The sequence below is a fragment of the Carettochelys insculpta genome, chromosome 17, assembly GCF_033958435.1.
Source record: "Carettochelys insculpta isolate YL-2023 chromosome 17, ASM3395843v1, whole genome shotgun sequence".
Taxonomy (NCBI): Eukaryota; Metazoa; Chordata; order Testudines; family Carettochelyidae; genus Carettochelys; species Carettochelys insculpta.
This window is the reverse complement of record NC_134153.1, coordinates 13,013,973-13,037,019: the sequence shown is the minus strand read 5'-3', so window position 1 is coordinate 13,037,019 and position 23,047 is coordinate 13,013,973. Positions and strand designations below refer to the sequence as shown.

The 23,047-nt window shown below is 40.9% G+C and overlaps 1 protein-coding gene across 1 annotated transcript in view; it reads right to left on the bottom strand.

Annotated features, from left to right (window-relative positions):
* The window catches only part of LOC142022386 (piezo-type mechanosensitive ion channel component 2-like), a 76,251-nt gene extending 54,203 nt beyond the window's left edge, over positions 1-22,048 (bottom strand). Inside the window, exons 1-15 of the mRNA XM_075012159.1 lie at positions 21,990-22,048; positions 20,804-20,984; positions 20,071-20,272; positions 19,288-19,501; positions 18,443-18,605; positions 17,997-18,089; positions 14,324-14,587; positions 12,988-13,093; positions 12,293-12,474; positions 11,385-11,533; positions 8,542-8,715; positions 6,429-6,470; positions 4,552-4,584; positions 3,837-3,940; positions 1,436-1,599 (exon numbers count right to left, since the gene is read on the bottom strand). Of these exons, the coding sequence (XP_074868260.1) occupies positions 1,436-1,599; positions 3,837-3,940; positions 4,552-4,584; positions 6,429-6,470; positions 8,542-8,715; positions 11,385-11,533; positions 12,293-12,474; positions 12,988-13,093; positions 14,324-14,587; positions 17,997-18,089; positions 18,443-18,605; positions 19,288-19,501; positions 20,071-20,272; positions 20,804-20,984; positions 21,990-22,048 (2,130 nt within the window). The remainder of the gene's footprint in view (positions 1-1,435; positions 1,600-3,836; positions 3,941-4,551; positions 4,585-6,428; positions 6,471-8,541; positions 8,716-11,384; positions 11,534-12,292; positions 12,475-12,987; positions 13,094-14,323; positions 14,588-17,996; positions 18,090-18,442; positions 18,606-19,287; positions 19,502-20,070; positions 20,273-20,803; positions 20,985-21,989) is intronic.
* Positions 22,049-23,047: the final 999 nt, after the last annotated feature.

The following is a 23,047-nucleotide window of genomic DNA, read 5'->3' as shown; positions in this document are numbered from 1 at the left end:
ATATAAGAAAAAGGGTAATAAAACTCTAATATTTGATTACAAAGACAACTCAAAATCTTGTAAATTCAGTAATTCAGCATTCAGATAAAACTGCAACTTACTAATATTTGCTGGATATGCAACACGTTTTGAGTGATGCATGATATCTACACAGCACATATATGCTTTATGTAGCTTGCAAACTATTGTTTGAAGTTATTCAGCAGCTGCTTTATTATTATGGAAATAAATTTATCTTTTCTGTCTGTATGTTGGCAATGCCTGAGAACAGTAGGAATGCCAGACAGAACAGGGGAGAGAACCAGAAGGTGCTCTCCATATGAAGCATTCATGTCTTCGTTTGGAGTCTTTTTCAGGAGTGACCTCAGGGGAAAGCAGATGGACTGAGTAGCCAAAATAGGAAAAAGACCTATTTAACTTTATTAAAAACCTTTTCTTCTGCTCACTTAAAAATACAATACAGCTGCAAGAGGTGCATTTTTCACACATAATAGTTTCTTGATTTACACTATCTGCTAACTGTCACAATAAACTAACTTGCCGAGTAAAACTAATATTCATTATTACATAATAATGAATTGTGTCAGACAATCTTGGAAAGGCTCTTAAAACAAAATAAATTACAGATGTACAGAGAACAATTGTTGGAGCTTTGATTGGAAATTTGTTCTAATATGTAATTCATAGTATAACAGAAATACAAATAAATTGTACTTCAGTAGTTCATACTGCAATTTTTTTCCACCTTTCTTATTTTAGTATTACAAAGACCTATAGAAGTTAAGTGGGGTGTTTATTGTATATTAGTCATTGTTATGTTATCCTGTTCAGTGTTCCAAGAGCCCTAGTATGTGGGAGTGCTATTATAAATTATATTAAAAGGATCATTGATTAAGCAGTTGCAAGGGCAGTCCAGCTGCATAGTAAGTTGGTATTTTGGTGTTTCTGGCTACCACTCTGCCAATGATGGCCAGGGAATATACACGGGAAACATCCATCATGATCCTTAATAGGAGTTACATACAAACTGCCAATGGCATAATGGGTGAGTATATTCAGGGCAGGGCTGACTAAAACTGAGCAGAAGTTAGGTCAATTCAGTCAGGTCCATCCAGAATACATAAAAGAGGAAACTGGAGCGTGGTGTTGGATGGAAAACCCTGAAACAGCCGACTTGCAGAGACTATTTAGCCTGAGGATTGTCTAGACTGAGCTGCTTGGTTTGGAGGAAATGCAGAGCATGTAGACCTCATCTGAAGTGGGAAGAAACCATCAGTAAATCTGTATACATTTGTGTGTGCTTAGAGGATTACAGTTACTGATCTAAAATACAAACAACATTACTGGCCATGGATATCAGACTCTCTTGTAACACCAGGGAAAGAGTTTGCAGAAAACAAATGATATTTTCACATTCCTCAGACTATTCACTGACCTCCTGGAGTGTGATCCAGATGACCCAAGTAGACACAATTTTAAGGACATGCAGCTCTAGTAGTCTCCATGCTAATACTTGAGTTTTCTGAACCATTTCCAAAAGCTGTAGGAGACGAAGAGCCAACTTGTCGATCACCAGACTCCATTTATTAGACTTTTCCACTAAGAAAACAAATATGCTGGGTTAGAGCTTTAAAATAACCTTTAGAGATTACTTTAGAGACAGAGAAACAGCTTTGCCAGATGCCCTGTTGGCTGTCTTTGCCCATCACATTAGAAGGAAGGGAGAGTATAGGGGTGGCAGTATTGTGATGGAGAAATATGGGATTGAAATGGTCAACAATAGCTGTCAGACATGGACAGCTATTTCCTTCTCTGCCTTTGGTGCCTATTTTGTATTGGGACAATTAAACTATGAGGAAGGAGCTGAGATTTCCACTGCCAGTTCTTGCTAGAGAAAAGTCAGGTTGGGAATAAAGAACCATGTAAAATTGTATTTGGACCCTAGCATGGGTGCTGGGTGAAGCTGCTGCTGGGGAGGCAGGATCCCCAGCCTGTGCCCCGCCCACCTCTGCTTTGTCCAGGCCTCACCCCCACACCATTGCCTCTATCTTCTCTTCCCTCCCCTTTCTGTTCATGGCTTCCAGTCAAATCCCTGAACCCAAATGTAGCAAATGACATTTAGAAAAAATAACTCTATTTTTCTAAAGAAAATGAAGCATGTTTTCCATTGCATGCCAGATTGTGAAGACTGGACATGCAGAAGGTATTAATTAAAAGTACTAAATTTGGGAATAAAAAATGTCAGTCACAGGGTTTTTTTTTTATATACCTGAGATTTATTTGCCAAAACTTTGTAGTTAGGGCAAGCCAGTTGTCCTGCTGAATATATTAAATATTATGGAATACATGAGGCATCTCTCCTCTGTTTTACATTTTCTTAATCAGTATTTCTATGCTGATTATGTATTTTAAATGTACTCTTAAGCCTTCATAAAGTAATCATTCCAGTTTACTACATATATTTAATGCACTGAAACAAAGACATTATTTTAAACTAATCGGTCAGACCGGGTTAGTGTGTTCAGAACAAAGTTCATTGCTTTTAGAAAAAATGAACATTAATTTATTTTGTGATCTCCATAACACCATATGTTTATATTAAAAACATGTTACTAAAGACTCTAGGCATAACAAAGGATTTTATCTCGTGCTAAAGCAGTAATTTTAGAGGGTTTGCCTAAAACTAGTTCATCAAATAGTCAGAAGTAAAGAAAAGGAAACTGCTTTGTCCAGCTATCTGGAAGAAAAGGGATGTACTCCCTTTTAAAGGCTCTTTTCCACAGGGAGATTAAAAGGAGAAGGATTACAATAGAGATATAAAGGACAGGAGGAGTTTGGAAGCAAGCTTTTGTACTACAGTAATGAAAATTAAAATGTGTATTTTAGATTAAATGTGGGTTTTTGAAGAATTTATTTTAGAAAACTATATGTCTGCAGGCCAAGCAATTAAAGCCAAAGCTGAGTACTCAAGCTTGTGCATCTAAAAATCTATGCAAGGACTTTTAGAGATGTGATTTTATAAACTTCAGGAATAAACTAATTAAATCTTTAAAGTAAATTTTAAACTAAAGTTCAGTAGACATGTTACAGTAATACACATTTTTTTTTGTAAATTCAGAAAATGACAGAATGACACTACAGGTTGGCACATCCCAAGTTGGCACATGCCTTCATTACTGCTTACGGGCTCTTTCACAGGTTCAATGTTATGCTCATCAGTCTGGCAAGCTGGAAGGCTTTCAATTTTAAGTTACTAGATCTAATCCAGGGGGAAGACTCACCAGGCTGCAGCAGCCTGCCATGGGAGCTGGCAGGAATGGTCAAAATAGAGATGGGAATAGGAGAAAGGTTGAGTATTAAGACGCAGGTAAGTCACTGCCTCACTTTGCCTGGTATACCTGCCACCCATGGGACCTAGACCTGGAAAAATGATATACCCATTATAATTTATATTAAGGATGAAAAATCCTGTTTAATTAGCTAACTGGTTAAACATTATGCTTAATGGTCAGCAGGGGCTGCTCGAGCCCCCACCAGTTAACTGTAATTGGTAAGCCTCATCCATTTAGGGCGAGACTTTCTAATTAACTGGATAATCATTAACATCCCTATTTATATAATTGTTCTTGCTCCCTACAGCATTTGTGTTTAGGGAGGACAAGAACTGCATTTATGACCAGCCATTGGTCAAGAGTCCCACAGCTATACATCTACAAGGCCTTAAGCCAACCCCTAGAATAAGAATAAGCACTTGTCTATAAACGACTCATTATTTGCTCTGCTCCTTACAAAAAAAAATCATTTAACTAATGCTGCAAGGAGCTACGTATAATCACCTGATTTCTCCTGCTGAGCCTGTCCCGTGGTTCCATCCACTGTTGTTTTCTCTGTTGTGTCCAAGGTGGTTTGATTTTCACCATGCAGTTCATTGGCCACCAGCCTGTTGAGAAAGCCAGAAAGTTGTTAATGCCAGACAACTTAGACATTGATCCTTTGACAAAAAGTTAGGCATGTTCTAATATAATCTAATTTGTGATTTATTTGTAATTGTCTATAGCTAACCCCAAAGGGAACAGAGTACAAAGGAGAGAGAAACACCTGTGACTGTGGACAATTTATGGGAGGGATTTTCAAATTAACTCAATGTTTGCTTAGCTCTGCTCCAGTTAAAATCAAAGATAGCTTTCCCACTGACTTTAATGGAACAGAATTGGACCAAAGCTGAGCAAGTTTTAGACCTTAGGTTTATAAATAATATTAATGTGTTGTGAGCATGGGGACTACAGTAAACAAATCTCATATTAATCAATATTTAAAAAAAAAATCCATCTCCAGTATTTTGTTAGACGGGCTATGACAGTTCCCAATGTCAGATTTCTATGTAGAAAATACACCAGTTAGTGGTATTAGAGGTTCATGGAGAAGTAACGTTAGCAAATCCATTTACTTTTAATCAGAGCTACACTGATGCATCATCCAGGAAGCAAGAGCAGACCAACCCCTGATGAAGCATATAGCAAAGGGTATTTCTCACTGTTATTTCATTCTCACCTGCTTTGCACTTTCCAAATACTTTCTTTAAGCCTGAAAATTAAGAGGAAAAATAACATCAAATATTGGATTCTATCTGTCTAGTTTTCTACAGCCATTGATATGAATCCCTTACACATTTATGGAGCCTTCCTTCCAACATGGAATTTTGTAATAGCAAAATTTGTAAGTACCTCAGAAGCAGGCAGCCTGCTAAACAATTAGTGGGGCCACTGGACAATCAAAAACACTCAAGCCATTGTGGAGAAACTAAATGAATTCTTTGCATCAGACTTCTTCTCGGAGGATGTTGGAGAGATTCTTAAACCTAAACAATTCTTTTCAAGTGACAAATCTGAAGAACTGTCCCAGATTGAGCTGTCATTAGATGACATTTGAATACTGAATACTGCATGTAGATGTGGTTGCCTCATCTCACAAAAAGATACTTTAGAATTGGAACAAGTTCAGAAAAGGGCAACAAAATTATTAAGAGATGGAAAGTCTTCCATATGAGGAAAGATTAATAAGATTGGGACTTTCAGGCTAGGAAAAAAGACGGGGAATATGGCTGAGATTTATAAAATCTATACAGGAAGTAGATAAGGAAGTGCTATTTACTTCTCATAACACAAGAAGTGGGGGGTCACCAAATGAAATTAGTCTGCAGCAGGTTTAAAACAAACAAAAGGAAAAGCCCACTGCCAGCTTTGTCCACATATCTATTGTGGAGATGCCATCACTGGACCTAACCAAGGTTATTCACAGAATCACGGGCACATTCTCATGTTCCTCAACTAACATCATATATGCCATCAAAACAAAAAAGCAGTAAAATAGGACTTTAAAGACTAACAAAATAATTTATTAAGTGAGCTTTTGTGGAACAGACCCACTTCTTCAGACCATAGCCAGACCAGAACAGACTCAATATTTAAGGCACCAAAAACCAAAAATAGTAATCAAGGTGGACAAATCAGAAAAAAAAAATATCAAGGTGAGCAAATCAGAGAGTGGGGGGGGGAGTTAAGAATTAGATTAAGCCAAGTATGCAAAAGAGCCCCTAAAATGACCCAGAAAATTCACATCCTGGTTCAAACCACATGTTAATGCGTTGAATTTGAATATAAAAGAGAGTTCAGCAGCCTCCCTTTCAAGACTGTTGTGAAATTTTCTCTTCAGTAAAACGTAGACTTTTAAGTCGTTAACAGAATAGCCCACTCCATTAAAATGTTGGCTGACCAGTTTGTGGATCAGGAGTGTTTTTATGTCTGTTTTGTGCCCATTAACTCTTTGTCTGAGAGAGTTTGAAGTCTGTCCAATATACAAAGCATCTGGGCATTGTTGGTACATGATAGCATATATGATGTTAGTTGAGAAACATGAGAATGTGCCCGTGATTCTGTGAATAACCTGGTTAGGTCCAGTGATGGTACCTCCACAATAGATATGTGGACAAAGCTGGCAGCGGGCTTTGGTGCAAGGAAAAGTTCCAGGACTGGTGTTACTGTAGTATAGACTATGGCCGTTGGTGAGAATCCTCATAAGGTTTTAATGGAGTGGACCACTTTGTTTGAACCAGGATGCGGTTGAACCTTGATTACTATTTTTGGTTCTCTGTGCCTTAAATATTGAGTCTGTTCTGGTATGGCTATGGTCTGAAAAAGTTGGTCTGTCCCACAAAAGCTCACCTAATAAATTATTTGGTTAGTCTTTAAAGTGCTACTTGACTGCTTTTTTGTTTTGATAGTATATAGACTAGCACGGCTTCCTCTCTGTTATTAAACAAAAGGAAGTATTTCTTCACACAACACACAGTCATCTTCTGGAACTCCATTAAAATGTTAAAAAGCAGTTTAAAAAGTTTGGAAAAGGGTAAAGAGATCAAATGAACTTACATGTCAGCCAGAAGATACACCTGAGTTTCAGTTTTCTTTTTACTAGGGAGAAAATATAGCATAAACTCAACATGTATTCTCTGTAGCACAGGCCTGATAGCATGTGACTCATCCTCCCAGTCACAATAAAGTTCAGTGCCAGTAGCTTCCTTTCCAAAAACCCCTCCAAAAATAAGATGAACCCAATATGTTCAGTATTATACAGAGTCCAATTTTCAAAGCTGGGTTACTATATCACGGAATGTATTTGGGCTTCAGGGTGCTCAAATTAACACATAAGCACATAATGTATGGGTTTCAAGGATAACTTTTGCATTTGTGGGCATGGGGCTCCATGCTGACATATCCTAATGGAGGGTTAGGGTTTTAGGCACCCAAATTTGAACACAGGGCCTTTTTTCTATTAGGAACACTTTCCTATGTTGTGTGCTACGTGGCAATGCTTCAATGTGTATTCTACCAAAGATGAGTTTACTTGCTCAATGTTGCTCCTACTGAAATCAATAACAAAGCTGCTAGGAATTTCAGTGGGAGCAGAATCAGGCTATTTAGATATATATCATATATACTGCCATATTTCTGTTTTACCCATCCCCACCTCTCACGAAAAAACTGCAATATATATTATCCAAAGAAAACCAGCAAAATCAAAATGGAGTATTATAGGTACAGGGATCATTAGACTTCATTAAAGGGAAGTAACATTCAGGTATTTCCACAAGTAATACGATTTCTTTGAAAATTCCTTGTAAAAGTTAAACCATTACAATCCTTTCCTGTCAATGTTTAGGAAGTTAAGGAAAAGATGTGCTGCTCTGGTCTTCTCGTGGTCTTATTTTGAGGGAAATTTTCAAATCAAGACGCATGATTTCCATGCTAATGTACTCAGAAAACCCCACAGTTTTGCATGAAAAGAAAAAGTGGGGTTACTGGTGCAAGATGTGCACACTCTTTATCAACACAATCACTGTGCCTGGCTTTTAAAATTTGGCCTGATATGATTAAAAGACCAGATTTCAAATAAGCGAGGCACAGTAATTGCACATGTACATACGTGACTAGTGCGTACGTGAACTGGACATGGCCTCGAGAGGTCATCAGGTCCAGTCCCCTGCCCTCATGGCAGGACTAAGCACTGTCCAGAGCCTCTAGACCATCCCTGATCAGTGTTTATTTAACCTGCTCCGAACTATCTCAGGGAGGGAGATTCCACAACCTCCCTAGGCAATTTATTCCACTGTTTGACCACCCTGACAGTAAGTTTTCCTAATGTCCGACCTAAACCTCCCTTGCTACAGTTTAAGTCCATTGCATCTTGTCCTGTCCTCAGAGGCTAAGGAGAACAATTTTTCTCCTTCCTCCTTGTAACTCTCCTTTAAATACTTTAAAACCACTATCATGTCCCCTCTCAGTATTCTCTTTTCTAAACTAAAGAAGTCCAGTTCTTTCAGTCTTCCCTCATAGCTCATGTTCTCTAGACCTTTAATCATTAAGGCTATGTCTAGATTGCCGAGAATTGTCGGCCAAAGATACCCTATTGCGCAAAGCATTAGTGTGTTTCCTGACAGGGGTCAAATGTCAGGGAAACCCCTCTGCTGACACATCCCGTCTTTCTTGTGGAACAAGCATGACCAGGATGTCAGCAGAAGGCTCCTGGAGACATAGCCTAAGTGAAGTGAATAAGTGCAGGACAAATTATGGCAATTAAACATTTATTTCTACAGCTGCCACTTTGTATGTACAGCCACAATAAAAGCATGTACCAATTAGACATGTCGTAAATGCAGACCTAACTTATCTGTGTTGTTCATTTGTTCCCCCATGTTCCTCAAAAAAATAATACAAATTGTTGTAAGTATATGAAATGTATGTAAAGCACATTCAAGTCTCCTCTTCTAACTGATAATACCCAGTGCATTTTTTGTGCCAGTACTTGTCAGCACTGCGTACCAGCACCTTGGCAGTCACAGCCATGGGATTGGGATAGCGGGTGGGGAGCCAGCTGAGTACTGGCTCCTCTTTTTTTTCACAAAAAAGGCACTGATAATAGCTCTTTGGTAAGGACATGCTCACATAGTTTGTGGTTTACCAGTGTACCAGTCTGTTCACATACCTGCCAGAAGTACATTCAGGCTCGATGGGAATATTATTCAGGTCAGTGATCTTCAGAAAATCCTCACTAAAATAGTGAAGCTGAAGGATGCAGGCCAGGAGAAAAGTAGAAGGAAGCAGAATTTTGGCAAACAGTTCTACTGTGTCATACTGTTCCAGACCCAGATCTTTTAACCTGTCCAGTAAAAAGGAAAAAACCTCTCACAGACCAGCCTCATAAACTAAGGGACACATTTCTGGTAAGGATACTGAAAAAGGTTACTCAAGGATAGATATAGTGAGGTAGCCAGTCATATGGAGCTGTTGTGGTGTCCCTCAACGCAGAGAATAAACTGACCTCAGTTTTAATGAGCATCAAGAGAATTCTTCACTGAGGCTTTTTGGATGCAGAGAGACCATATCTTTCTCTTTAGATCTCAAGATGCTAGATGATTGATGGAGCCTTTTGCTACCAGTCATGATCTCCCTAAGTTATGTCTTGAATTGCGAAGTCATGGCGGGGGCTACTGACTGCACTTCATCCTGAGAAATGCATCCCTTTATTTTCAATGTTATCTTGAGTTCACGTGAAGAACCTGGTTGTCTCTTTCTAGCACAGATGGTAATTCCCTAAATTGCCTTTCTACTGTCTCTGTCTAACCTCCCAATTCAGAAAAAATCCAAGACCCAATTTTTGGGAGGCGATGCGGGGGTTAAACTCCACTGATCTTAGAAAAGCTGCCACTAAGTGGCTACAGTTACTATAAAAACCCTCTAACTGTTTAACTAAACAAAGTACAGAGTGTTTCCAGAAAAGCTGGCTACAGTATTTTCAGTCTAACATCAATGATAGCTCCCAACGGAAAGTCCCTCAAGCAATCTTGGGTTTATATTTCAGCAAGTCATCTGTTGTGGTTTGTTTGGGTTATGCCCTACATCCTGCTGCCTTAGCCACAGCATTGAAAGTACAGAAACCACTGGGAGTTCTTGTATATGCCCACAAGGTGATTAGGGTAACAGACTGCATCTCATAATAATGCTCTGAAATGTGTTGGAGATATACATACGTATCTAATAGAGCTGGAAGGGACCTTGAGAGGTCATCACATCCAGTCCCCTGCACTCACAGCAGGACGTATATCACCAGAGCTGATGGATTTTTTCCTTTGCCCCAGACCCCTAAATTGCCCCCTCAACAATTGAGCTCACAACCCTGGGTTTACAAGGCCAATGCTCAAACCACTGAGCAATCCCTCCACCTGGCTTTATCAAAAGAAGTGCTGAGGCATCACAGCTCACAGTGAAATCACAGGCGGCACTCAGCACTGTGTAGGGCTGTATTCATATCAGTCCTTTCATCCAAGCCCCTCTGTATGCCACAATCACTAATTAATTAATACCCCATAGCCTAGACTTGCTAACCTTCCGGACACACACTTAGTAACCTTCACAAGCATTTAGGCCCTAATCCAAAGCCTGCTGAAGTCAAAGGGAATCTTCCCCTAGGCTTCAGAATCAGGCCTTTGGGGGTGATCATAGGATGGACTCATAGGATATGAGAGTTGGAGGCTGTAATTTAACTGCACTATAAAGAGTAATGGGGTGAGAATTATAATTGAATGGGTGATTAGTATAATTGTGTATATGAGCCCTTTAAAAACAGGCCTACTGGACTGCAGGGTATGCTGGGAAAGAGGGTCTGGTTTATAAACCCTTCTGTCTCTCCTCCCAGAGGGGTTTTGAGAAGAGTCGTAGCTGCTGATGGATTTCTCCAGGATAGACCTGGGAAGTGAGCAAAGGTATCTGAGAAAGTAGGCTGCGGGGGTGGGATAAAGACAAAAGCTTTAGAACAAGGAATTTATTTGGGGCTTTGTCTAAGAGTTTTCTTGTCCTGGGTAAAGTGATCAGGGTTTTGTGTTCCTGCCAACAGAGCAAGGAAGGAAACTCCCCATTCCTCACTTCAGCTGAGGGACCCTGTGATCAAATAGTCAGGGACTGAGTATTTGGGGCCCTCTTTCCCTTCTTTATGGCTTTGCACCTGATGAGAAGGCTGTGTGCATAGTGAACTCTTGTGGCAAGGCTGACCAGTTTTCTTGGGACTCTGGATATTCTGCAAGGATTGGCCTTGTAAACCTGGCCAAGGGGTAAAATGTCCACTCCCATTAGGTAATGATCCTGATGGGAAACTAAAGGAGCAGTTACACCTGATGATGGAGATTTTAGTGGCTTCATGTGGCTGTTAAGGGGGAAGACTGACATAGTGTGTCTGGGGTGATCCATGAGCAAGATATTGCCATCTTTACTCATGTTGTGTGACTTATAATTACTCTTAGTTCCATTGACATCAGTAGCTATCCTTGCCTGGGATGAGTGATTTTTTGGATGGGTCAATAAATTATCATTTTTTCTCAGTATGGTCATCATCAGATGAGTGGATTCTGAGTCCCATCCTCAATGGCAAAGTCCCATTGATGTCAAAGCACTACTTGGGGAGCTGGGCACCATTCAGGGTAAGTGAACACATCACAGTCCGCTCTATAATCTCTGTCTTGTCTATTAGACTCTAAGGACTTTAGAAACAAGAAGAAGTCCTGTGGCACCTTATAGACTAACACATGGTTTGGAGCATAAGCTTTCATGGGCAAAGACCTACTTCGTCAGGTGCATGAGAGTCTTTAGGGCAGGGAATGTTACTTGCTATGTTTGTATACTACCAAGCACAGTGAGCCTTAATCTAGGATTAGTGCCTCAAACCACACCCACAGTCCATATAAATAATAACATAGATTCCAAAATAAAATGAGTGACATAAGATTTCCAGAAACAAAACTTTGTTTCATTTTTTAAAAAATATAGCGTCCTTACCCCTCCTCTGACAGACCCAAAGTCAAGAGCAAGAACCCAGAAATGGTTTTAAACTGGTAGGCATACACAGCAATGAGGACCACCATTGAGTAAGAGACAACCATGTGCCAAAAATACTTCAGAATTCGTCTCCACCACTCATAGTGAACCTGAAACCAAATGCATCTCAGGTTAAATGACATTCAGGTTGCTAAGTAAGCTGATGACAGTCCACTGATAGCATCTAGGCCAGGGGTCAGCAACCTCCAGCATAGGGGCCAAAAGTGGCACGTGAGCCAATTTTCAGTGGCACATCAGGCAAGAGCTCAAGCCCGCCTCTCCTCCTCCAAGCAGCCAGCAGCATGCTCAAAGCAGGTGGATTAACAAAAGACCAGCTAATGCTACCATCACAATCCAAAGGGGAAAGTTCAGCATCTTAATTTATTTATTAATGAAACTGTTGTAAGTCTGACCATTAGTGACTTTAAAAAGTTTTATTGGCACTCAGACTGTACAGAAAGGTCAAATTTCAGCACTCCACCTCGGAAAGGTTGCTGAGCCCTGATCTAGGGCAAAACCCCTCTCCACTCCAAAATGCTGAACTCCTATTGATGAGTTTGGAGCATTTGACCAAGAGAATGAATGAGAGAGAGAGAGAGCATGCAAATCTTTGATTTTAATTTAAATGGAATGGTGGCCATACCGCATGAGAAGCTTTCTAAACTAAGAATAAAACTTAGGCCAGCAGCTATATCAAGATAATCATACTGAAAGCAAAGCAAAGATACAAAAGGGTAGATCCATAGCTGGTGCAAATTGTCATTGCTGCACTGAAGTCTATGGTGCTCTGTCAATTTGCCCCAGAGTTGGACCTGCGCAGTAGGAAACAACACAGAGAATACGAGCACTTGAAATTCCAGTTTGCTTACCTGATATAAAGCTACACAGAACAGAAAGAGCATAATGTACAGAATTTTGTATACCACTACTTTGCCATTGAAACTGACAACGAAAAACATGGCAGCACAGAAATAGATCCAGTATTTAACCAGCATTCCTTTAATCAGAGAGCCAAAGATTTCCAGCAGAGGGTTGTGTGTTACTTCCCTTTCTGTAACAAGAACAATGCAGATCTGTCAGGTGTGACACTAGGATGTGATTGGTTGTTGTAACATGCTAATACCTTTATTAACGTTCAGCATTCCCAGGCTCGCAAGTGTCTATCCTAAAGTGTTTTATGTCCTATGCTAAACTATATCACGGATGAAAATTGTAATTATATACTCATATTTTTTGGGGAGGGATCATCCTTTTGTTCCGTGTTTGTACAGACCCTAGCACCATGGGATCAGGGCCCAGGACTTGAACTCCTAAATACTAAAGTAAGACTACTAAAGAAATAATACAGCAATATAATATATTGTTAATGTAGTAATAATAGAGCAATGGTCTAAAGTTTTCTTGCTAATGGACCTAATACATTGCAAGATTTGTTTAATGGCGACTCATGGGTACAATGGAGCTAAAACCAAAACAGACAGATGGCATGGGTACAATGGAGCTAAAACCAAAACAGACAGATGGCATATCAGGTAGGTTGATGTTATACTGTTACAACTCTTACCACTTGCATCCACTGTCACTTCTGTGAGGGTTTCTTGCTTCTCCTCTGTATGTCTTTTGATCATATACTGCCTCAGCAATAGCCAGAATGTGAATGCATATAAGATCTGCAATTAAACCACATGTCTTACTTTTCCATTGAAAGAACCCACATAGAAAGTCAAAAAGTCCTCTCCTTAGGAATTCTTCTTAATTCTCTGTGCAAATGCAGTGGGAAAATAGAAGCACTATTTAAAAAACAGCTGGACCAATGCTTAGATTTTGCATATGTTTAACTTATAACTAAGGCACAGAGTCTCGATTGCAAAGTCTTAGGGGCCACAACTATCTTTTATTAGGTGTGGGGTTGATCCCATGCACTACTGACTGAGAATACTCCTTTACAAACCAACTTTTTTAGTGAAAACATTGCTTTATTTGTTGCCAACTTTATGATTTTTGCTTAGGCAGAAGGCTAAATGTGACTTGTGTGACACCATCCCAAACGTTCTTCCTCCCCAGAACCCTATATAAAAACTACCCAAGTCCTGAGGTGGAGTATATAAAGAGAAAATAAAACCTTGCTGTGCAGATTTGTTAATTTGTAGGAATTCTCATTCACCTCTGTTTATACTTACTTGTACTCAAGCTTAACTATTTGCTACCACTTCACAGTCTTTCTTACAAAGCCAATTTTTAACCAGCTGTGTATTAACCCATCTCCACCAACTAGATGGGTCTGGAGCAAAACACTAAACTCTGGAAGAGTCTGGATTCAGATCTGAATTTTGCAACTGATCTCAATCTGTATGAAGCACTGAGCCCAAACCCCAAAGTTGAACATCCTGAATCTTCCTGAAACTTTATATCTATTTCTATATCGATATCTGGTTCCCAATTTTGTAACTCAGGCCCATCTCTTAGCAAGCTGTGCTGAATCAAAAGGCTCTTGAAAGTTCAAGCAAATTAAACTTACTTTATCATGCCTCTCTGCTCTCTTTGCCGCTCTTTCAAATAAATGAAGTGGGTTTCACAGAATCACAGAATCATAGAGCTGGAAGGGACCTCAGTAGGTCATCTAGTCCAGCCCCCTGCTTCAAGCAGGATCAACCCCTACTAAGTCATCCCAGCCAGGACCTTGTCCAGCCGGGACTTAAGCCGGGTTTGATAAGTAAAAGAAAACCATGCTGTATGAATCTTCTGGGGATATTTCTATCCTGGCTGGGAGTTTTTCTCATTTGGTCCTGATCATGACCTCTAAATTATTTTCCACAATGGGAGGTGCAGTTTATGAATCTGTATTTTCTTGGTTCTGCCCTTTGTCCTTGCAATTAAATAAGAAAACGCTAAGTCTGTACCTTAGCACTGAGATGCACACATGGCAAAGGGTATGGTTTTAAATCAAAGTCAGTGAGCACGGATGTTGGAATTTCAGGAAACAGCTCTTCTTGTGAAATATTGAACCCTACGAAGAAATTGAGGATCACCAGTATGTTCCCGTAGATGGCAAGAAATGGAGAACAACACATGGCATAACGACGCCGGTCACGGACCATCCAAATGATACAAGACCAAATCAGCAGAACAAAAGTCAGCCAGCTGTTATGGGTGATGCTCCACACCTGCAAACAGATACAGCTAAGTGGAAGAATGCTGCTGTTTAAATCTTAATGGAGCCAAAATCATCTGAAAAACAAGAGCCATATTATCAGCCTCATCCTTTAATTTTGCACTCCACTTCGGCACATTCACATGACAATGGCCAAGTGAACATATTTCTATTTTGTGTCCCTCTGTCAGGCAGCCAAACAACCAGCAGCTTGATTTACACCCATGTGCAGGTTCTCTCATGCGCTCATCCGTACAAGAGTAGACCCAAAACTGTAGGCCAGTTTGAAATTAGCTGGTAATTTCACCCAAAGTGTGTGGCCCATTACAAAATCAGAGTAGATGGGATTTCTTATTGCTAGATATGCTTTTTCTATTAGTCTTCTTCATTACAATGGCAAGGGGAGAATATTCTCAGAATTTGCTTTAAAAGTGAACTTGATCTGGATTTATACCAAAGTATCGGAATCCAGTCATTGCTGTATTACTCCTTCCTAACATTTTACTCTGCAGTGGCCATGGCTGATCTATTCACCACTCCTGCTGCTATGTCACATTCCACATGTACAATGTGTGCAGAATTTTGTTGGGTTTCATGGAAGAGGTGCATAGTATGAAGCATTGCCTTAGAAGCTGCAGACGGGAAGCCATGTTAGTCTGTTTCAGCCAAAACAATACGGAGTTCTGTGGCACTTTAAAGACAAACATAGTTATTTGGGCATAAGCTTTCCTGGATGGAAATCCACTTTGTCAGATGCTCCAGCCCATGAAAGCTTATCCCCAAATCTGTTGGTCTTTAAGGTGCCATGGGACTCCTCATTGTTACTGCCCTAGAAGAAAGCAGTGAACCCCTGTCTTTTACAAGGTATGAGGCACTATACAATGCTTTCCTTCCCACATCAGTTAAGGCATTCCACTCTACAGGTTGGAACTCTCATCCATCATAATCTGTAATCCGGCATGAGTTTAGTTAGCTGGATGTCCACTTATTATGGGTGTGGCCAAGTTTCCCGTGGTCCTATAAAGTTTGTTTTACAAACACCAGTCCTGGCTCTCAGTGTTCTGTGCTGTTATTTAGCTGTAATTTACCCCTAAATGTCTTCTAAGAGCTCACTAAGCAGTGGAAGTGTTGGTAGTGTGCTAGACACTATTGATCTCCCGTCATCCAGCAAATTCTTTCATCCAGCACCAGTCAGGTCCCATGGGTACCAGATGAGAGAGGTTCAACCTGTGTAACAAACTTTTTAAGAAGGTTCAGGGAACCCAGAAAATTACCCAAATATACAAAGAGTCCAATCAACTTCATATCTTACCATCATGGCAATCAGTGCACTGACATAACTTTGATTCATAATGAATTGCCCCAGTACTGCCATACTGTTAGTCCCATTACCGTCCGTGTCTGCTTTGTCAGGACAGGTGCTTTTCTCTGGAAGAAATGTAAAGTATATTGACACACAGATGAAGGTGATTGATAATACACAGCTGAGCCCTTGCACTGAGAACTGATGATGTTCTGTATCCTTCAGAAGTCTTGTTTGAGGGGGGCGGGTTTGTGGTTGCTCTTGAGGGGGAGGCACGCAACTCCCCAGCACCTTGAAAGCAGTTGACCAAATGTCCACAAATCTATATAATCCATGTTAAATGGCTGGAGATAAGTTCTTGCATTACATGTGCAAATATAACTCCCCATACCTCAAGCTCATCTACCTGCAGCTTTGGCCTGGCTGGAGGGATGCTATAATGAGCAAAACTTCTTGGCCACACCCACCGAGGAGGCAGCATTCCGCACCTCATTCAGTACTTAGCTTATTTTCCAGGATGGCAGTGACAGAACCAGTCGTAGAAGGAGGGAATCCTGTATGCCCATGTAACCTCTACCAGAAAAATGTACTGGGGATACCATATGCATCGGGAGTGGAGGGGCCAACAGAATTTGCAGGCAAGGTGCCAGGAGGTTTGCCTCTCCACTCCTGGAAGGGGCAGAGCCTCAGGCAGAAGGGGTGGAGCTGTGGCCTCTAGACCACACTGCCGCTCAGACCACACCACCTCACCTCCCCCACTAACCCTTAGTGCTGCCCGAAGCACACCTCGTGGGTCTCTGGAGGTGACAGAAAAGGCCACTGCATCTCCCTTTTGAACCACCAGGCCCCAGAGCAGTTGTCCCCCTTACCCACCTCCCATTGACAGGCCTGCAGGTGTATGACAAATGCAAAATGAAATCCAATTTTCAGTCCTATGGCCTGATTTCCAAGCTGCTAGCTGCCTACTACACTTTGTGGTTTGTGAGTCATGCTTTGCCATGCAAACACCCTCTCAGCGTACAGTACCTGACACAGGAGTGCTGTGTCCTTCACTGACATCGGCAGATGCTTCACAAACAGTGCTACGTTCACAATTTAAAAGGGGCATGTCCTGCCAGCTTCCATTTGGAAAATAAGCCACCTAGAAAAGGAAAAAAATATATTGTCTCTCCTGCCTCGCTTTTCTACCAACGCTGTGCCGTGCCTTAGTCTAGGATGCTCATGCGACAGAGGTGGAGCTGTGCTGTAACTGATGAATACTTGCTTGCTTATTGGGATGTTTATTGCATGACTATATTGGGGACTGGAAGCAGGTGAACATGCAGGAAGGCAAATAATGGTTCAGGATAAGCCACTTTAGAGCAAACACCTGAGAGTTTTGAAGAGAAAAAGCCAGGATAGGAAAAGTCCTGCAAATGTAAGAGATCAAAAGTGGGAGGCTGTTTGGAAGAACCAGATTAAGATGAAGGCATACTGGGGTATCTGAAGAAGTTACACCTGCTTAGATTACCATTGGAACTGGTAAGCTTTTAGGCAAAAGATGAATGTGGACTGGTTGGTTAAAAACCTTTGTTCCTACTGTTAGAATAAATAATACTTGTTTCCCAGAAAGCTGTCTGAGCACAGCATTCACCATTGGTCAGACTTCCAAAGGGAAGAACTCCAAGGACCCAAATTCAGTCAGAATTCATGTAACTGTATAAGCTCAGCTGATACACAAGGTACTGCATCCCTGGGCCCAGTCCAAGAGTGGAAAAACAGCACTGTTCCATGTTGGGGTAGGAAAAAAACACAAAGGCTGGTACCTAAGGGGGTGTACTCAGAGGACAGAAAGGGGGCAGAGATGCAGCAAACCCTTTAAACATCACCAGTGTGCCCCAAGCAAACAGCAAAGTGGAGTGACGGCAAGGAATGTGGTGTCTATGGGAACTCTTGGGTGGTCAGCCATCTTGGAAATTCAACCACTTAGTTAGGCACCTAATAATGGATTCAGGGGCCTACCTATAGGCATTCATTTCTGAAAATGTTGGCCCTTCATACAAAATCCAAAGGATGGGCCTGTTCAGGACTGCTAATATCCTCCGTGACAGTGGCAAGAACTATTTAAGATAGCCATTACCCTTGTCTTCTCGTTCTTTGCCCTCCAGAGCATGGTGTCCAGCTCCAAGTTACTCTGCTCTTCGGGTGCTGACTGGATATGCTCTTTGCATTCCTGTATTACAGAAATAATATAAAGATGTCACACTGCCTCTGGACACAGCTACATACTGTCCAGTGCAATTGTTACTGTCCTTTTATTGGCTACCAGTCATATAATTATTCCATGGACAAAATCCAGGTGGCAACTGGAACAGCTGACGTGTCCTGTTTTCACAGATGTGCAGTACACAGGACAAGAGTGATGAATACTTTAAGAACTTCCTGCAAGGCTTCCCTCATAAATCCCAGGGGGCAATCAGAGAAATAATGTGGAAAGATGCACATTTTTTCAGAATGTGCCTATATTTATCTATGATGCCATTTGTGATCTGTCTGGTCTCTTCTGCCCTTTGACCCATGCCTTACCTTAGGACTCAGAGTCCACTGCTGTAGCAACATGACCAGCGAATAATATAGTACCAGCAGTAAAGGAGGATTTAAAAACACAGGCCAGCTTAATCCTGAATGAATCTGCACCTTCCAGATTTCTGTCGTGTTTGTCTTGATGAGCGCCACCATCCCCAGGAGCCTGGCAAAACCAAAGTTAGAGGCAGTGCTTGCACTGGTTGTCTGCTATAACTTTCACAATTGCTGTTTTTATATTGAGAATTTTAAGAGATGCATCAAATAATACTAAATGCTTTACCAGTAGAAATAAGAGTTCAATGATCATCCTCATTTTTATTATTCTGGAAAACTGCCTTTATTTGCAAGTCAACATGCTTATTAAAGAAACAATTCCTGAATGTGGCCTTGGGGTTAGAAAAGGTAAATGAGCATCATTTCTCAGGTGAATTCTTGATCCACTGAAATCAATAGCAAAACTCCTGGATTTTATTGTGTTATTCTCCTACCACAGTTTTCCTGTGTGATTATGGGGAAGTTATCTAGCCTCAACTGCTCCATCTATAAAATTGAAATTTTGATAAATCACAGAAGACTTATGCCTGAGTTAATGTTCATAAATTGCCAGGAATTCCTCAGATAAACGGTACGAGGCCACAGCAAAGGAATAGAAGTCCTAAAATCTTGAAAGCAAAAATATTCCTTACAGCTTCCTCTTCTTGGGAAATGTTGCTATGTCACTTGTTGCCATACTGCCTCAGTGGGTCTACTTAGAATCATTCATATATATTTCAGTCCTGCCTTTAGAACAGTTTGTTTTTAAGTATTAGCCTTATCCTTTTTTGCAAAGAAGTTGATATCTTTACCTGGCATAAATGTCATCAGGAGGAACCAGATCCTGGAAATATGGCAGCTGGTACAGGTAGAGTGCAACAAGGTGGCCTGCACTGAATATAGCCATCATCACACACAAACTGCTGAAGGTGGCCAGGGTAATGGGACGATGACAAGCCCACCAAGAGCACAAACCCAGGAAGGTGAAGAAGTAGACTGCAGAAGTCACAGAAGGCAAAATTATACCTTGGGGGAAAATTAGAACATGAAAGGGCTTTTATTCCACAGCAAGTAGAATACACAGATGAGGCCAAATAGGCTTCTCAATGAATGGACAATTACCACAATTAGTAAGAGAAGCCACTATTGAAGTGCCATTGATGTACTTCCAAATGAATAATAATTAAGCAACCGGAACAGTCGCAAGTGACTCCTTCAATCATCTTAACAAACCAGAAGAAAAAGTGAGGCCCTCTCAGGATTCAGTGGGCCAAGAGATTTCCCCACTGCAGACAAATTCCCCTCTCCCACCTCCCACATTAAGAGATCAGAACAGCTGTGTGATCGTCTCGTTTCTGCTCTGAAAGGGAAATGTTGTCCCATGAGAGATTGCAATTTTGCAACAATAACCTATGAAAATGAAGGCTGACAACAAAATGATGATGCATAGCTCAAACTAAAAATAATGGGCAACAGCAAACAATAAGCAAGACACTTGAATGATAGAGGCTTCTAGCTGGTTGCCTTGGTTTTCGTTCTTTGTTTAGGGGACAAAGATTCTTTCTTCCTTTGAACCCCTGCTTTAATATTCTTACCTGCTAACCCTAAAAGGAGAGTTGCTACCACCTTTCCAGCACTTGTCAGGATGGCTTCAAATATGATTTTCAAGCCTGCTAGGAATGCAGTGACTTTCTGAATGAAACCTGGTTTTTGGTCACCTTCCTCATTTCCCAGATCCTCTTCAGATAAATTGTTGGTCTCTTCTTCATCATTGTCTTCTGCTTCCATTTCATAGTCCTGTAGAAATAACAATGACCAAGCAGGAACTGAGCATGAAAATCAAGTTGTTGCCAAATAGATCTGATACTGCTTACCTGTGCCACCTCAAGTCGTTGACAGGACTACATTTTACAGCATGCATATACAGCAATGCAGAATTAGTCACAATATCCTACTGAAAAAAGGAATGGTTATGGCACAGTTGAGTCCCTAAATATCTCACTGAAAACATCCTGTCTGAGGTGTGAACACTTGTTCCTGGGGTCTCATCAGGCTAGACAGACATGATGAATAGGAAAAAAGCAAATCTCATGTCTGTATACATAAAGCAGGACTCACTCCACTGGTTGAGGGAGTAGAATTGTTTCTTTAGTTCTCTGCATATCAGTCCCACTATGAAACAGTTATTTCATTTTTCATCTCTAAGCATGAATGTAATCCAGCGCCCATGTAGTGCCCACACATGAAGCCCAGTTCCTTTTTGCCCCATCTGAAAACATCCAGTGGGTTGGCTTGTTGAAGTCTTAACCAAGAGGATGCTAAACATACCATCTCCTCGTCATCATCCTCTTCCTCATCCTGCTCCTGGTCTTCAGAATGAAGGCGCATCTTGGAAATATGAGGTTTCACCTGTTTTTTACAAATCCTTGTAACCACGAAGCCAGTGAAAAACATTCCAATATCAGGAAGCAGTAGGCGGAAGATATTCCCAGCATTGACTTTACTGAGCCTGCAGAACAGAAAGCGTACAAGTGAGACATAAAGCTCCGAAACAGCAGCCTGATTTTTTCCAAATCCTCCTTTAATAATTAATCTGGCAACTAATCCCAGAGAAGCATCTGTACTTTAATAAAAGGACACAAGAATGCAGTGCACTTGGTTATCCTATTGCAATTTGCTTTACTATAGTTTCAGTATTCATCAGCAGAGAACAATATCACATTATTAAATGGTAGGTAATATTACACTCAGATACCGAGCAGAATATTTTAAGCTGCCTTTTTTCTACAAGTGGCTTTGAACATCTGCTGAAGTGAAGAAATATAATCTTCAAATCTCTTGATCTTTTATTGCAGAATGTAATAAAACCCTTAGTTTGTTAACAAATGTAGCTTATAATAGTTACAACATTAAGAATGGTTGATGCTCTTATAATATAAATTAATAAATGATTTTTTAAATACAAAGTCAATAGGTCACTGAACAATCATCTTTAGTATGCCTTGTCAAAATTACCAGCACCAGGGATGCATCTTTCATGTCCATTTAATCTGCATTTCTGGTTTAAATGGCTTTGAATTTGTAGTAAATTTTTTCAGAGCAAACTAGAAAGCCTGACAAAGTGGAGACCTCTGTAAAAAGAGCTTCAATAGATGTCTTTTCCCCTCACACCCATAGGCCAATATGGATCTTTTAGATCAGCAAATAAAAGATATGTACAATATTAAAAGACAATATTAACAGGCAATATCTAAGTATATACTGAATTGATCATACTTGCTATATCAACCATGAAAACAGATACAGTATTGCTCTTGTTTTTAATTATAGTAGAGTACAGTACAGTACAGTACAGTACAATATGGCCTAGAGCAGGAATGGGCAACCCCAAACAGTGGATGGGCTGAATGAGTGGCCCTCCTTTACTTCAGTAGGCTGCAACAGCCTGTGGCCCAGTGGAGTTCCACCTGCAGCCACCCAGACCTCCCATGTACCTCTCACACCCCAAACTTACCTGCTCCCCCCAACCCCCAGCACTTTCAGAGCACATGAAGCAGCTGATTCACGCTCCATTCCTGCTCCACCCTCCCAGAGCTGGAACGCCAGGGACAGCTGATTCCTAGCATTCCAGCTCTGGGGCAGACGTGGGGAGGAGGAGCAGGGATAAAGTGCAAATCAGGCAATTTGTGTGTTCCAAAAGTGCTGTTACGGAGTGGGAGGTGTAGGAAGTGCTTGGCTCCAGTACCCCAGTGCGTGCAAGGCGCATGCAGGGGTAGGGGCAGCTAGGAGGTCTGTGGGCCACAGATTGCCCATCACTGGCCTGGAGGCCCCAGTCAGGGGTCAGATCCTTTGTGTCCTACGTACTGCATAAACATGGGAAAAAGAGACAATCCCTGCCCTAAAGAATCAATTCTCCCTTTCAAGCTATGCGCACAAAGCTTACAGAACTATTATCATTCCCTGCGACATGTAGTGTTTTCATGTATAATTTGGCACCTTCTTACAGAGATAAACAAACCTCTCTGGTATGATTAAGCCTTAAATTTTCAGTGTCTGCAGTTTATAGAAGAGACTTGCAAATGATACTCTACCTTAGAATTCCAAAATGACCAAGCGAGTCCTCCCAGCCGTAGTCTAATTGGAAAGAACAAAGAGGCTTGTTCATAAACTGAGATTCCCTAATGATTTCAAATTCAAACATTCATTCTCATCAATAGGCTAGTGTCTCTCTTTCCTGCCTGCATTCTTCTGGAAAGGAAACCTATCAACTGTGGAAGTACTGTATAATATGCAGAACAATAATATAGTGGAGGGCTTTTGTTATTGTCTTCAGGGAGGGCAGTATAACAGCAAAAATAAAGATTTATTGTCATGGATCAGATTATACTGCAACAAAATTAGGGTGACAGCAATGTAATCTATATAAGTTTAAAGACTTTGAAAAGATTTCCATGGAGCATGGCTTTCATTGTTTGTACAAGCAAAATGTTTCACTTGCATGTGTGTAGCCTGTGGGCCAAGATTCCCAAGAGGACTAGCAATTGTGGGATTTCAGCAGCTGGAGCATACACG